Source organism: Setaria italica, chromosome V (genome assembly GCF_000263155.2).
Source record: "Setaria italica strain Yugu1 chromosome V, Setaria_italica_v2.0, whole genome shotgun sequence".
Lineage (NCBI taxonomy): Eukaryota > Viridiplantae > Streptophyta > Magnoliopsida > Poales > Poaceae > Setaria > Setaria italica.
The window spans coordinates 24,052,021-24,068,045 of record NC_028454.1 but is presented as its reverse complement, the minus strand read 5'-3'; the positions used below and the strand labels follow the sequence as shown (position 1 = coordinate 24,068,045).

General features: G+C 42.9%; 1 protein-coding gene and 2 long non-coding RNA genes across 7 annotated transcripts; 1 reads left to right on the top strand and 2 right to left on the bottom strand.

Moving 5' to 3' along the window:
* Positions 1-767: 767 nt before the first annotated feature.
* On the bottom strand, positions 768-4,379 carry LOC101786214. 3 transcript variants are annotated; one of them, XR_002677906.1, is made up of 3 exons: positions 3,646-4,379; positions 1,215-3,558; positions 768-1,108 (listed from the first exon to the last, which is right to left on the bottom strand). It is a non-coding gene; the product is annotated as an uncharacterized LOC101786214 (long non-coding RNA). The 3 variants fall into 3 exon arrangements; XR_002677907.1 differs by having other exon boundaries at positions 768-1,101; XR_002677905.1 differs by having other exon boundaries at positions 768-3,558.
* A 5,033-nt stretch (positions 4,380-9,412) lies between these two features.
* On the bottom strand, positions 9,413-10,464 carry LOC101779376. The gene is made up of 2 exons (XM_004971844.1): positions 10,108-10,464; positions 9,413-10,003 (listed from the first exon to the last, which is right to left on the bottom strand). Exons 1-2 carry the CDS (start codon positions 10,462-10,464, stop codon positions 9,413-9,415), a joined length of 948 nt encoding a protein of 315 aa, XP_004971901.1.
* Positions 10,465-13,442: 2,978 nt separating this feature from the next.
* Positions 13,443-16,000, top strand: LOC101786471. Of its 3 annotated transcripts, none has more exons than XR_001164001.3 (3): positions 13,443-14,186; positions 14,789-15,202; positions 15,945-16,000. It is a non-coding gene; the product is annotated as an uncharacterized LOC101786471 (long non-coding RNA). The 3 variants fall into 3 exon arrangements; XR_001164002.3 differs by having other exon boundaries at positions 15,940-15,995; XR_001164003.3 differs by lacking the exon at positions 15,945-16,000 and adding an exon at positions 15,589-15,933 and having other exon boundaries at positions 13,444-14,186.
* The last annotated feature ends 25 nt before the right edge of the window (positions 16,001-16,025 follow it).

The following is a 16,025-nucleotide window of genomic DNA, read 5'->3' as shown; positions in this document are numbered from 1 at the left end:
CGACGACCGTCACCGGCCGACCAGCAGCAGCGGCAGGAGATGGCGAGTGGCGGCGGCGGATGGCGAGAACGGAAGGGGAAACGGGAAACTGAAACCGACGGATGCAAATGCCCCACGTTAGACTAAAAAATTGTAAAACAAATCGGGGAAGGCAGGTGAAACAAAAACCGGCGATGCGAGCTCCGCGCCGATGGGCTCCGGAACAGCCCTATTCCGTATCCAGGGTATTATATATTATATAGTATAGCTATTTATATTTAAGGTGAGTATACTCCGTAACCGGGGTTACAGAATAGGTTATTCAATAACCAGGCCATCCATCCGTCCAATCAAGCTCATCCGGCCCACGTCCAGGAGGTGAGCGAGTTTTTGTCGGCGTAGCGAGCCGAGCGTCATTAATGGGACGGCGTAGTCCGAGGAGGACCGGCCAAGCGCGCCATCATCATTACGGCAGCGTCAACGCTTGATTACGGCATATCGACGCTTGATTCATTAATTGCTTGCATGGCCGAGACGCGCCGTTTGCATGTGCACGTTTGACATAACGACGCCATCAATTTACCGGATTACATGTGCACGTTTGACACAATGACGCCATCAATTTACCGGAATGGTGCCATCGAGTTACCACATAGGCGTTTTCCAATATGGCGTAATCAAGTTACTATATATATGCTGAGTTTTCTAGAATCTAAAATATTACAAAAATGCATCATCAATTTACCACGGGCTTTTACCAGAATGCTGTGATCAAGTCCCTGTAAAAATGCTGTGATCAAGTCCTGTAAAATGATTCCCAATTTACTAGAATCCAATATAGTAGAATTACCACAATGGGGTAATCTGTATAGTCGATTGTTACGGTAAAACATTAACAGAGGGATATGGCATATATGAACTACGACTTGCTTGAAGTACTGTACAATAATTTAGAAAACATTACACACATATATGTGTACATCAGAATTAGAGAATCAATTGGAGCTTCTCTCGTTCAGTTGCATCAAGGCCAGATGCTGAACTCAGAATTAATCAACCATGCCTATTAGCTGCTCTTAAGTGAGCGCATCTTGCCCATAACTTGCCACAAGGCCTCATCACCTGAAAACTTCATAACAAGGAGAATAGTAAACAAATATATTCATTTCATATCTGTAACAAGTGTTTAGATGATTGAGAGCAAATATGCATGCAGATTAGGCATACATCAATACCTGGGCAGATAAATTGCAAAAATATGAAGAATCATGCAGCGCATAATGAATTGACAGCAGCCGAGTAGAAGGAAACTAACTTGCAAGCACTAACACATAGGGATATTTGGTCCTCTATTCTGCAACTGAAAACAGAGCAGCTGAAAGATCTTAATACTGAATATACTATACTACAACTGAAAACCAGAGCAGCTAGAAAAGCAAACAATGCTAATTATACCCATAAAAATTCTCATACACTACTACCATTTTGTATGGTCTTGTGTCTTGGATTTGTGGAAAACCAAATTTACAATAACTAAATAGCATGAAACAACACATCTACTATAATATCTTTGCAGTTATTGGAAGCTATGGCGGATATCTTTTTGTTAATAGGGATCGCAAGCTCCTTACTACAGGACTGCTGAACAAATCATTTTTCAATCTGCAAGGGTGAAAAATCAAAACTGTTACTTTGAAAAAAGTGAGGACATTGATAAGACAGCCATGCTTGTTTGAATTTACCACAATGACATCATCAATTTACTAGAATGGTTAGGTTAATGGCTTGGCAAATTTTACGAGAATGGCATCATTAATTAACCACAAGGTCATTTACTGAAAACAGAGGAGCTGCAAGACTAATGTTGTAGTAGTCCAAGAAACTACTATGGTTAATTTACCACATAATTGATCAGCCAATTACAGTAACACAACAATGGCAGACCTAATTTTCTGACTATGATTTGACAAAGGAAGTTCTTGACAACTAATGAACATGAGTCCATGAAACTACTACAACATTCAGTTCCAACTTACTAGTGAAATCCACATAAGTCGAATGGTAGTAAAGTATTTGGTTAATTTACCGCTGTGCAGGGTTGGAGGGCTAGTAAATTACGAGAATTATTTACTATGAACCCTGATAATTTACTATAACAGCGATAAATCATCCAAAAAATTATTTGTACCTAAAACCTATGCAGCCAGCTGGTAAATGGTGTTCATAGAAAGAGAGGTCTAACTTGCTAAAAATAACGTGGTGACCAGAATGGGTGCTCGTCATTTTTTTAGCCACAGTGGCTGCACTAATTGAAAACTGAGAAGTATAATAGAAGTTAATAAGGACACAAGCACATATGTACGGCATAATTCATGGGTCAAAATTGCAGTAACACAATGTTGATTGAAATAATTTTTTAACTACGATTAATGAGAAAAAACATTATGATAAGTTATTAACAGGAAACCATGAATTTGCCATAACATTGACAAGGTTCCATCGTAATTCAAAAAAATAGTTTTGTGCTACATAAGACCCAGATTTTAGATAAATCAAACACTACTCTAAAACCTGGTGAAATAGGCATACTTAAAAAATAGTAAATTATATGGTGATTTTACCGCTACCAAGGGTCAACGAAGCTGCTAATCTAGAGGTAATCTGCTTCTAATCCAAAGGGAATCTGATCTTAGTAAAGTGGATTTTTTGGGTGGCTCACCACGCACCATGGAAAAGCGCTAAAAAATTGGACGAACAGTGAGCAAATAAGGTCACGAGCACCAATGAACCACATATGTAGTAACACAACAAAATTGAACATAACTTACTGACAGTGATTTATGAGAAACCCACTTCCTGATAAGTAATTAACATAAACCTACGAATTTACTATAACATCGACCAAGTTCCAACATTTCACAAATTTAGTAGTAATTCAATCACAACTCCAATGTATTTAGTAGTAATGTATTTAGTAATATAATTCAAAAACTAGTAAATGATATGGTTAATTTACCACATAATTGATCAGTCAAAATTACAGTAGCACAACAATTGTAGACGTAATTTTCTGACTATGATTTGCGATAAAGATAGTAAAGTATTTGGTTCCAACAATATTAAAAGTTTACTAGTGAAATCCACATAAGTCGAAAGGTAGTAAAGTATTTGGTTAATTTACCACAGTGCAGGGTCAATGGAGGCCTAGTAAATTACGAGAATTATTTACTATGAAGCCTAATAATTTACTATAAGAGTGATAAATCATCCAAAAAATTATTTGTAACTGCTATGTCAAAACCAAGCCTAGTTGCAACCATTCTGTAACTTATATTCAGCCTAGACCATTGGAGAAAAGAACAGCTATCTATTATCATGATGAGAGAAATTAACAACTGTCATAAAACGTAACAGGAAATATATGAAACTGTCAAACAGCTCCTCTTCTGTCTGCTGGTCACCTTCACCGGCACTACCTTTGTCAACTTCCATACCAGTTTCTTCAACAATAAACTCCATTGTCTCCTTTCCAATACGTTCAAGCACTTCCATACCTCTTGCTGTAAATGACTTCCCTGTCTGCGATTATTGAACTTTAGTATTAAAATGATATTCATATCATATATATGATATGAAGAAGCAACACAATTACTGAGTCCTAGTTACCTCTAAAATGGTCGGTGCTATAACAGATGCTTTTGCAGGTAGTTCTCCTTGCTGAATGGTTTCAGCAAGGCTTGAAGCTAAGTTCTCCAATCTAGGAAAATATCAGAGATAAATACACAGAGCAAACATGTTACTTCTCCAAGCAAAGGAGAGACACTTGCAGGTTTATTCTTACTGAAGACATTGTTGATATTCCAGCATTAATGATGTGTCAGGAACGTTAACATGATAGTTGATGCTTGAACTGAGAAAACATGCAGATGCAAAGTTACTAGATTCAACACAGTAGCATATATATGATGGAAAGACTGATTTCAGAATCCCATTGCTAGTTTATACATAAAAGCAGCTATGCAATATCACAAATATACATGTACACAGGCAACTGAATACCCACATATTCATTTGTCAACCAGTAACTTGTAATGTGTAAATTCATTTGTCAACCAGTATCTGGAAATGAAGAGCATCATAATACCAGCAGCGTTTCACTTATATAAGATGTAACTGACAAGATCCACAATTTCGTCAGCAGAATAGACTGGATGGAGGAAGCAATCCTAGGCAACTGTTTCATGTAATATAGATGAAGTAACATGTAGTTTGTCTCTAATCACTGAACTAAAATGTTTCTGTTAAATTCATACACGCACATTGCAAACAGCAATTCACCAACCATTATCACTTGCATTGCCAGGATACAGCAGCAATATTGAGAGGGTAGCAACGCAGGTACTTGCCTGGCCCAGGATTGAGTCCTCACTGGCCTTCTCCAGCTTGTCCACAGCCGCCTTGCGTCTCTCCTCCTCCTCCCCCCTCCGGTTCCTTCTCCTTATCCCTTCGCGGGATTCCTTGTCCTGAAGCAATGGACGCGAGAGGGAGGCAAACCGACGCGAGAGGGAGCTATCGGCAAAAGGCACGGAGGATGCCGCATCTGGATCTTCTCCGGTCACGCATCCTCGGATTCGATGGCGACAGCGGCAGCGGCACCTAGAGATTCATGGTTGCAGTCTTGCAGACGAACGGGAAAGGGGCGTCAATTCCTACCACGCAACCAGATCGAATGAAAAAAAATAGAATGAGAAGGATTAGGTGAGGACGGTACGGCCTGGTTGGGGTCTCACCGTGGCCTGCCATTGGGGATCCGACGCCATCACCGGCTAGCCGCTCCAGGTGAGTTCGCCGACTCGGGAGTACGCTACCATCGTGGAGAGAAAGGGCCGTCAGCGGGTTCCTGCAAGGCCACAATGCCATCGCCGGGTTGTCGCCAGGCCACCACCGGGCCGCCGAGGCTCTCACCGATGGGAGCCGCCGCCGGCGCCGCACTTGGAGATCCATGGTCGCAGAAACGCGGGTGGAGTTCAGATTCCGCATCGTCGACTCGTCGTGGCAGACCGAGTCACCGTGGAAGCTGTCGGTCGGAGGGTGGGGAAGGGGCAACGGACGGTACCGGATCTGCACGCTGCACCGCCGTCGCGGGGGAGCGGCGCCTGGTTTGCGATAGAGGGGGAAGCGAGAGGAGAAACGGGATATTCGGCGTTGGAAGGAAACGGGAGCAATTTTTGGATGGCTGAGCCGAGCCGTCGTGCAAGGCTCGGAGCCGGCTGGGACGGTGTAGGCTGCCGCCCCGAGTGCCGATTGGTCCGGCCACAGAATTAGTTATCCATGACTAGCCATGGAGAAATTATATAGTATATATATATCCTCCGCTATTCGGTACCCACGGTACCGAATAACTATTCCGTACCCAAACCATTCCCGCGAGCCCGCGAGCGAGCGCCCCTCCACCACGCACCGTTCCGTCTCGCGGCATCCGTTTTTCTGCCGCGTTCTCTCGCGGCATCCGTTTTTCTGCCGCAAGTCGTTCCGTATCTGGCGTCCGTTTCCGTTTTTTTGCGCTGGTCCTTTTTTTCTGCGAGATCCGCGCGCGCGCACGTTCGGCTCATGGCGTTGCCCAACGACATGAGGAAGGACTGGCTGCTCATGGAGATCGGCAACCAGTGAAGAAGAGCGAGGCTTGCTATGCCTACCCTGTCTGCTCTGCAGGGCAAGTATCTGACAGCAATTGCCGGGACAAGTATCGTCAGCCCAATAATGCTATGTGCTTAATTAACTAGTAGTAAGTTGTACGTTATGGTAATTTAGTTTCTGTTTTGGGTGTTGTAATGTAAACTCCTTCCAGGGCTGTGCTTTCTGCATGTATGCCGAAGGAACCTGCTCGCCTGTTCGTATTACAGCTTGAGTCTTTCAGACACCCAACGCAAACGAATGCAAATTTCCAGCCACAACACCTGGAATCAAACTTCCAGCTATTTCTGGACAACAATTCAGGATCACAATCAGCCACTAATGAACTTGACCACGACATGATGCAAAGGGTCCAAATTTTTCCACAGGCCGCAGCGCACAACAAACATCTTCACTAGCTTGTGGAAGAGCAAAGAAATCAATAAAATGTTCCCCGTCCAAAAATGAATTACAATCGGCAACGCTGTGACACCGTAAACTCTGTTCTCCCACCATCCTAATTACTTTTTCTTGTGACTAACAACAACCCATGCTCGGTCAGGACCCAGTCAAAGAGTTCTTTGGTCTCCATCATTCAGTTCTTCGTCTCATACTCAAATAACATCTGATTGTACCTGAGATTAACAGCCAGGGCTCAACTTTGGATCAAAATTGTACACCGCAACTTATAAACCAAACTTTTTGTGGTGCTGTGCATCTTGAAAAAATCTAAAGGAACAACTTCCGAGTAGAATTCGGCAGTTTAGGGTAAGTTCAAGTCAATGAATTGTAAACAATGAAAATGCACTTACTCGCTAACGGCAGCACAAAAGATTACAGCATTAACACCTTTCAAAAGATGAATCCACTTCCTTCTCTCATTTCTTTGGCCTCCTACATCGTACAACCTATAGACCTCTCCACCTCTTTTGCTCTCTCCTAGAGGGCTGTAGGAAATTAAAAACTTACTAATTAGAAGATTAAAGCTATCTGTTACTCGATAATATCAATTTAGTTCGACATCCGGACATCCGGACAGAGTATAACAAAAGAAATATGCAAATACCATGTCAGCAGCTTACCTAAACTGAGTTTCTACCACACCATTCGTCCGTACTCTTGCATGAAGCACGTCCTCTTGCAAAGAACCAGCCCAGATAAGTACAATAGATAAAGTGCAAACCCTTAAGACCTATTATCAAATAACCATGTACAGAAACCAAAATAATATGATGGAACATTCACGTAAAAGGAAATTAAAACAAAAGATAAGTTTTTCTATACACCTTGAGGATGACTTGACCAGAACAAGATGATTCCATGGTATCTACTTTAGAGGCTGCTTCACAATGCACCACTATAATGATTCAACAAATAAAAACAATTTAACCATTTTTTTTTGCTTAGGAGAAGGGAACGTCATTACAAAAGCTGAAACATAGTCTGGGTAATGTAGCCAACTAGCCATGCTTATGTTTTGGAAGTTGCTAACTCCTAAGGTCTTCAAAAGAAAGGGGATATCTATATATCTTACATTTGACCCCAGCCTCTAATGCAATTCGGCAACCTCAAACACAATCAAAAGGAAATAGTATACTAATATCAAAAAACCTGTAAATAAGGCTGACAAGATTTAAATTGGGCATAATTGCATACCTTTGTTGGTACATAATCTACTTCAGCTAATCAGTCCAAATAGCTCATGAAGTACTGTGCACAGTCAGGGACTTGCAGAATACTTCCGCGTGAATAAGTTTCCTACAAATGCTTTTCTCAGTAATCAAGATTTCTGTTCAACGGTCTATAAAATTTCTTTAAATAAAGTAGCAATATTTTTCACATGAATGGCTGGATCTTGCCATAATTTCCTTACATCGTGTACAAGTTCTTTGTTCAGCAATAGGTAATCCAATTTTGCACCAATTTCTGACAGTTTCTCCCCAATCTCTTGAAGTTGGGATAAAGTTACAGTATAAATAAACAAAACATTTTGCTAGTTCAACAAGGTGGATGATGAGAAGCTTCTATGAGCTAGCAAAGGCATAGCAAGGCTTTGCCAATAGTTGTAGCAGTCAAGTCACTACCACCCCTGCCTAAAGTAGTAACAGCACATGATTTACATCCCTGAAATTTATGTGCACCATTATGAATCCAAACAAAGTAAACTTGACACCCTGAACTCCAGCAGATTCCAACCTTATATGTTCATCCAATGCTTGCTCCTGGAGATTAAGGAGGCGTTTGGTTGGGGCTCAGGTAACGCAAAGGGAACGTAATCAGATCACAGCTGGTTTTGTGGTGTAATCACTGATTACGTCCTTTGTTTGGTTTGATGCGATAATGGTAATGGATTACGTTACAGCTGTTTGGTTCACTACTCAGGTATCACAAGGTAGTTTGCAAATTTACTCCTCTAACTGATAGCTAGCTCAATGCTCAACCCACAGAGAGCAAGCTCATTTGATTTTCTGCAACTACTGAACATCAACATGGAACAGATTGAACTACAACCATCCAGGAGCAGTTCGAACCATGTTCAAACAGCAGATAGTTCAAAGTTCATCCAAGCAAAATAAAAGTTCAACATCTAGATTACATAACAGGTTCAACATCCAGGCTAAATAGAAGTTCAACATCCAAGCTAAATAATTGACTGACTCCCTATGAACTTGTTGTTCACCTCCATCTCACACATTGTGCAGTAGATGACTCCCTATGGACTTGTTGTTCACCTCCATCTCACACAGGATAGTTTAATCATATAGACTCGGAAAGATGCAAGCTCCCTATCTTGATCCACCTTCTATCCTATTCCTTCTCTCTTCCTCTTCAAAAGAAAAAATAGAACAAGTAATGAGCTATCAGTGAATAGAAAGAAAAATAGACAATGATTTGACAAAGATTTGCTGCACAATAGATAAGGAATCCGCATATCCAATTAAAGAACATAATTGATTTGCTGCACAAATTCTAGGAAAACAAGCATCTAATGTATGGCAGTAAATAAACACAAATTCTGAAAATTAGTTACACAAATTCTTTCTTGGTTCAGGATGAGCGCCTACACAATTTTTCTGAGATCCTTTATAAGCTTTACAAATGGCTTCATTAATATAGGATGGCCACTTGGTACTTTCTGGCCACATTCAAAAAAATGATTTTGTTTATATAAATGCTTTATTCGAAATAAGCATAAAAACACAACTTCCTTTATAATATTCAGGGATGCTATTACGAGGAGCATAAGTTTTAGGCTTCGAGGACAGCAGTGCCCCTCCAACTGCATACTGGTACCGCTAAAATGAAAGGGGACTGAGGTGACTGGGATATCATCAGTATCAGATATACTAGCAGCTATGTTCATGAGCTTCTATGTGGTGAAACAAGCTGGAGATGACCAAGGTATAGGAGCTTTTTTTCACAGAACAGTAGGACCATTTTCACGAGATTCAACTGCCTGATCTTAACTGAATGGCAAACATAAGCAATACCAGTATGCAACCAACAAAAGATCTTGCACTTCCATCTTACATTCTCTAAAAGAGTAACAATTCTAAGTACACCAATCTAGCGGTACTAAAAAGTTCAATGAACGAATTTAATTTGCCAATGCCATCCTCCTGCTCTACAAAACCAAAAAACTCAAGCAGATTGAAGCTGCAAAGGAGAGTTTAAAAATAGCCAACACTAGCAGAATACTACACAAATTAGCATCTGATGTATGGCAGTAAATAAACAGTTGAAACAAAATAGCATAGTGTCACATACCAAGCATGTTTAGGATAAATTCTCTCCTCAGTGTCTCATCCAACGTTAACAGCATGCTCATTTGATCTGGAATTCTCACAAACACACTAGCAGCTTTGACTTGTTCGCTCCCTGTGAACCCAAGCTTGCGCAGCTCTGCTGTAGCCTTTTCTCTTAACTTCTGCTGATGATCCTCTTTAGAATTTTTCTCTTGAACAGCGACCTCACGTTCCATCACTGCTGTCATTTTCCCAATATTTGTAGACACACCCTTTAGATCACCTTGAACTTCATGTAACATGTCCAAAATAGGGTCACTTGATGTTGCAGATACATGATCCTTTCCCTTCTTGTCTGTCTTCCGCCTCTTCAAGCTTGATGAAGCTGAGTCAGTAGAGCGTCTAGGGGTTTCTCTAGACATCCTATCCTCCTCCTCCTCTTGATGGTTACCACCTTCAACTGCAAGTTCTTTCTCTATATTTTCAACTGCTTTGCTAAGCCCTTCTGCGCCTTCACCAGTAGCTATGTCACTCCCATATACGGCAGCCAATGAATCATAATAAGGGAAAGCAACACCATATAGGCCCTTCGCTTCAGGATGATACTGCAAAGGAATGCAGTAGTGTTTCTCAACCTTGGCAATCGACACAGAATGTTGCATTGCAAGTTGAAATGAAATACCTACATTGAAGTAAAGTTTAGACATACCTTACAATGTGCTTCATATTGTGTTTTTTCACACTGAAGCATCTTTCTATTATCATCCCAGTTGAAGCCACTTTTGTTAAGCATTACCTCCAGTGCCCCGAACTTTGTTCTAAAGTGCCTTACTCTTGACTCAATGTGGGGAACAGCAGATATTCCACAGTTAGGTAACTTTTCAGCTAGATGAGTCTCAAGCACTGAATAATATCCATTCTTAAAGCCTCCCTCGCCCTTCCACCTTGGGTCCAAAGATATCTCATACAAGGCTTTAACCAATTCATCATCCTCGGCAACAGTCCACTTCCTTTTATTCTTTCCCCTGCCACGGATTGTTGTTGTTGAGCTCTCAGATAAATCCATAGCTGCACAAAAGGATAACATGTTAGAAGGGATTGTAAAACAAATCTACAAGTAAACTGAAAATAAAAACAGAAGCTTTAAACTTAGTAAACAGAAACAAAAAAGCAAACCTCAATGAGAAACAGAAGCCGTATAATTATTATACAACCCTTGAGCGAGAACATCTCGATAATTAGTCCACTCATTAGATGTCAACACACACGTGATAAATTCTGGTTCACTCATTTCCCCCTTTGTAATTTCCCCTGATGATTCCCCTGATGAGTCATCCTCCTCCATTTCCATTGGATCAACAGACATTCTTTGCAAAATTAAATTGTGCAAAAGGGCACAAGCCATTATTATTCGGCATTGAGTCTTTATAGGAAAATACGATGGTGATCTCAAAATTCCCCATCGACCCTTAAGCCTTCCAAAACACCTCTCAATGATATTTCTTGCTCTAGCATACCTCATATTAAAATATTCCTCCGCACTGTGTGGTGGATTTTGTGCAGTCCAACCACCCAAGTGATACCTTTGACCTCGGTATGGAGCTAGAAATCCATTTGCATTTGCATAACCAGCATCAACAAGGTAGTAACACCCTTGAAGAACACGCAACCCATTTAGCCTTGAAATAGCATCTCGAAGCACACGCCCATCATGTGCTGAGCCCTCCCATCCAGGTAATATATATATGAATTGCATGTTAGGAGCACAAACACCGAGAACATTTGTCACAATGTCTCCTTTTCTTGACCTATATCTTCCTTTCAGCCTAGTTGGAACTGTTGCCTTGATATGAGTTCCATCTAAAGCGCCCAAACAATTCTAGAAATAAAAGACACAACAAATAAAAGAATGTCACAAAACTACTTTAATTAGGATTTTTTCTTAAAACTAAAAACTATTTGATAAGTCATTTACCTTAAAATATTTCCATTTACCATCCGTGCTATTCTCCGGTATAGGTTCAGGGGCCTTAAGTAGCAAGTGGTGCAACTTTAAAACAGCTACAAGACATAAGTTGAACTGTCTACTAACTGTCTCACCACTTCGAAAGAAAAATTCTTTTATTGTTGAATTCTTCAAATGATGGGATAGTGTGTATAGGAATTGAGCCACTATCTCCTCTAGAGACATATTCCGTGTTGCTTTCAACCCACCAACATCACTAAGCATTTCACACAAAGTGTAAAATGTTCTCCTATCCATCCGAAGCTGGCTGATACAAGCAGCATCACTATTACGAATAAGGTTGCTCAACCGCACATTCCTTTGTTCTATGTTTTTTATCCTTTGTTCAATTTTTAAACATCTCCTTTTATATGCCATTGCAAGGAGTGACCACATATAGTAGTAAATAACAATGATGGAAGTCATCATATTTCTAAGGGCCATGTTCCTTCTTCGGGTTCTTGTGGATAAAGGAAGGCGAGCCATATTGCTGTACACAACAAGTCCAGAGTAAGCAACACATCTATGTACACCTATAAATGGCTCCAGATAAGTGAATACAAATAGCTGTTGTCCTTAATGCTTTTTTTCCAAAGTCCAAACGATATACAATACAATAATCTGGGTTGAAAGAATGTTTCAGAAAGGTTCATTCCACAGGTGTAAGTACACTGTATTATTTAAAATCATGAAATACTGGATCAAAGAAATGATAAGAGAACAAGAAAAACATAAACCAGATTACTATGCATGCACTTATACTAGTAGTTCACCAATAAGAGCTAGGTCAATCCCTAAATAGATTTGAAGAGTTCAGTGCACTGGTGACAAGGCCTACTACTACCAGCTGCAGACAAAGAAATTTTAAAGAACTGATAATATGATCTCATCAAACCCAAGACAAAATGCAACACAACAAGAACAGGAAATAAGCCTCGACTGTTGAACTACAACATGCTCAAATCCAGTGCATTGCACTGCAGAGTGAGCTCATGAATGAAGTCAAACCACACTGATGCCTACTTCATGACCAATACTTTAGTTTTTTCTAGCTTTAGCCGCCGGCGGCCATGGCCCGTCTTGTTGAACTCGCCGCGTGCGCCAGCGAAGGTGGGCAGACAGAAAGCCTGAAATTGCACCCTAATCTCGAAGGAGAATGAGTGGATTCGTTCATAGGAAGCAGAAGAGGCTGCAGGTAAGATATCTTGCACGAAAAAAAAATTGAAAATTTGATTAGGGATGGAGGCATGCAGTTGGGACTAACCTGGAGCGCCGTTCGTGTAGGTGGATGTGCTTGGGACATAGAGGTCGACATCTGGGGAAGCTCCAGCTGCACATCGAGTGCAGAAAGGGGGCACCGTCGTGCCGAGCTGGATCCGCCCACCCAGATCGTCGTCCCCGTCACTCACCCCCATGCGTCCGTAGTCTGTCCCGTCGTCTACCTGGGTGAGCTCTTCCGGCCACCATTCGCGCCGCCTGAGGTGCTCACCGCCGTGCATAGGAGGGGATGGGGCCGCCATAGATCCAGGCCGAACCAACATGAGGGCAGCTGCCTTGGATCTGCACGGCGAGGTGAGGATGACGCCGAGGCTGGAACTGGGAGGAGGAGGGAGGGGCAGCCATCGCGCCGCCGCCGTCGAGAGCAGAAACGGGATTGGAGAAGGCAACCGGCGACGAAATCAGAAGCTCGCTAAAAAAAAAGGCCTCTCGGTCCATGTGCGACGTCGTGCTAGCTTCCCGCGCCGCGGGTGCGTCGGTTTGGCTCGGGTACGGAATAGCCTATTCTATACCCATTGTATAGTATAATCCTATATATATATATATATATATATAGGATTATACTATACAATACCCTGGGTACGGAATAATCTATTCCGTACCCGAGCCAATCGGTGCGGTCAGGCGGCCGGTTTCCGCTTCACGCCGGTCCAGTTTATTTTCGCGAACGTGATTTTCCGATTTTTTTTATCAGCTCCTCCGAACGTGGGTCAACATCCTCCCATTCCATTCCTGGAACCGCCCAGCCCGCCATCCCCGCCGCTCGCCATCCCTCCCCGCCGCCGCCGCCTGCCGCCGCTGCTCGCCATCCCACCCGCCGCCGCCGCTCGCCATCCCTCCCCGAGCGGCACTCCCAGACCCTCAACACGCCGCGCGCCGCCGCTCGCCATCCCCCGCCGCCGCCGCTCCCACACCCTAAGCACGCCGCGCTCCGCCGTCGTCGCGTCCTCTGATCCTCGCGTCACCGCCAGTCGCCATCCCTCGCCACCGCCGCCGCCGCTCGGCATCCCCCGCATCCGCCGCTCGCTCCATCGACGATCTGCGCCGCCTCGACCTCTGCTCGTGTAGAGCATGCCTATCCCCCGGCCGATTCGCAGCGTGGCTGGAGAAGGAAGCTCGAGGCCTCGAGCGCTGCCGCCCATTCATCTCCCGAGCCCAAGTGCCGCCGGCCGATTGGAGCCTGTCCTTCGCCGATTCGAGCCAGTCCGCGCCGATTCGTCGTCCTCCACAGGTGGTCCTCTCCTCCCCCGCTCGAGCGCGGCTGCCGCTGTGTGAGCTACACCCCCGCTCAAGCCCATCTCTGCCCCAAGCTTGACGCCGGTGTCGCTGCTGCCCACAGGCCCTCCGCCCCAAGGTTGTCAGGCTGGAGGTCCCGCAGGTCCACTGCGGAGCTCGCTCACGCAGGCCCGAAGTCTGGATCTCGCACGGATCCGGCAAGGACTGGTCCGGCAGCTCCCTGCTACGACGTTCTTATCGGGTGGCTTTCCATTGGAGGCAGTGGTGAGGTCGTTGAACTCCTCAGTCCCCTTCCCCTTTCCTCGATGTCACAGCTCGGTCTTTCATTGTTCTGCATACACGTGTGTGGTTCAGTGGACAATTCGATTGTTCAGAAAGTCAGAACCATATCTACATAGTCGATTTGAGTTGCTCCCTGAGATTCTGCATCATGGGTTGGTGCCGGAGCTTGTATTGTGAATTTGTGATCCAGATTATTGGATTCTTGTTTCTGTAACCTGTAAATGTCAATTGAGCTGGACAGAATATTTGGTTTAAGTTTCTATTTTTCTAAGTCTGAACTAATTGATGAAAACCAGATGTTCTACGATGCTGCTAGTGTTATAATACAACCTATATGTTTTCTTAGACATGTATACACTCTCGCTAGTCCAATTGCAATCCTCCAATGAAATCTCCCAGTAATGTAGGAATTATAATTGTTCTATATTAGTGTAGAAGAAACAGACAACTCTTACCTTGCCTTGTTTGTTTGTTTTGTTGTTTTTTATCTTGCAAGTGAATCTTCGGTTCATGGATGCTGTTGCCATTTGTTGATCTCGTGAATGACTTATTAAATTCTCAAACTCATTTCTCTTCTGTATGCCTGCAGATTGAAGCCTTAGGGGCTAGGTAAGAGGCCGAGAGCAATGAGCTTCAAGGGTGTACAAAGGCGCGGCCAGGATGACAAATGCGGAAGAGAGACCTGGACCGGAGAGATACTGCAGACTTCGGGCCCGCCGTCCCAGACCCTACTTCTTCATCCCAGTGCTGATTCCATTTTGTGCTAACATTGATGCTTCAAGCAGTCGATTTGCTTGTTTCGGCTGCGCAGCAACTGCTACATGGCGCAGCCGATGGCTTGCTCGGTGGGCAAGCTGCCTGACAGCCTTGCTGGCAGGGATCCTTAATGATGCGGGCAACACAGATCTAGCGACAGCCAGCACATGATTGATGCTAGTGACGCATCATCTTGTGCAAGACCAAGAACAGCAACATCGAATCCGTACTGGACAAAGCACGAGAGGTTCTTATTTTTCATATCCCTATTCTTATTTTTCATATTCCATAATTTGAGCTCTTTAGGCTTGTTGAACTTTACAATTGTTCTTATGTTTGATAATTTCTGGTAATGGGAATTGCGACCAGGCTCCTCAACACAGCTATCATCTTTCTAATGAATAGGATATCATGATTTGTGTCTGGATATGTTGGGCTTAGCGTGTAATCAATTTTGAATTGGATTTATAATTTTTCCAGTTAGATCTATTATTTCTCTTAAGAATGCTGATAGGAACCACTCTAGCCAGTGATGCATAGATTTCCTATTCTGATTTTGGTATTCTAATTTTTCTTCTCTTATCATCTGAGTGATTAATTGATTCCTACTCCTAAACTCTCATGTGAGTGAAGATATGTTCTGCAAACTCCTTCAAGAACCACTCCAAGCTAGGTCCTCTCCTTCGCATGGGTTTTCACCTGGTTCACCGCACGTCGCACAAAACTGACGTTGGGGAGACGAACAGACGTTTAGTGAGCAATCATTTGTTTTGTGAACAACCATATGTCCTTCAGATTTAGTGCATTAGTAATTATAATATATAAACAATTATTTGTTTTGTGAGCAATGTTATTTGTTTTTTTCGAAATGTCAGTTTGATTGCCATTTGCATTCAATACTTGATTTCTTTGTTCTCAGTTATCTCTGGCACTTGTGTGTACTGTGTAGTCTGAAAAATTTGTAATATTTTTTTCAATTCTCAGTGCAGATCATGAGTACATCAGCATAGGTGTCTTTGCCAGTACATTTGTTATTTGCATGAGACCTAATTTAGTGACGTGCACATGAT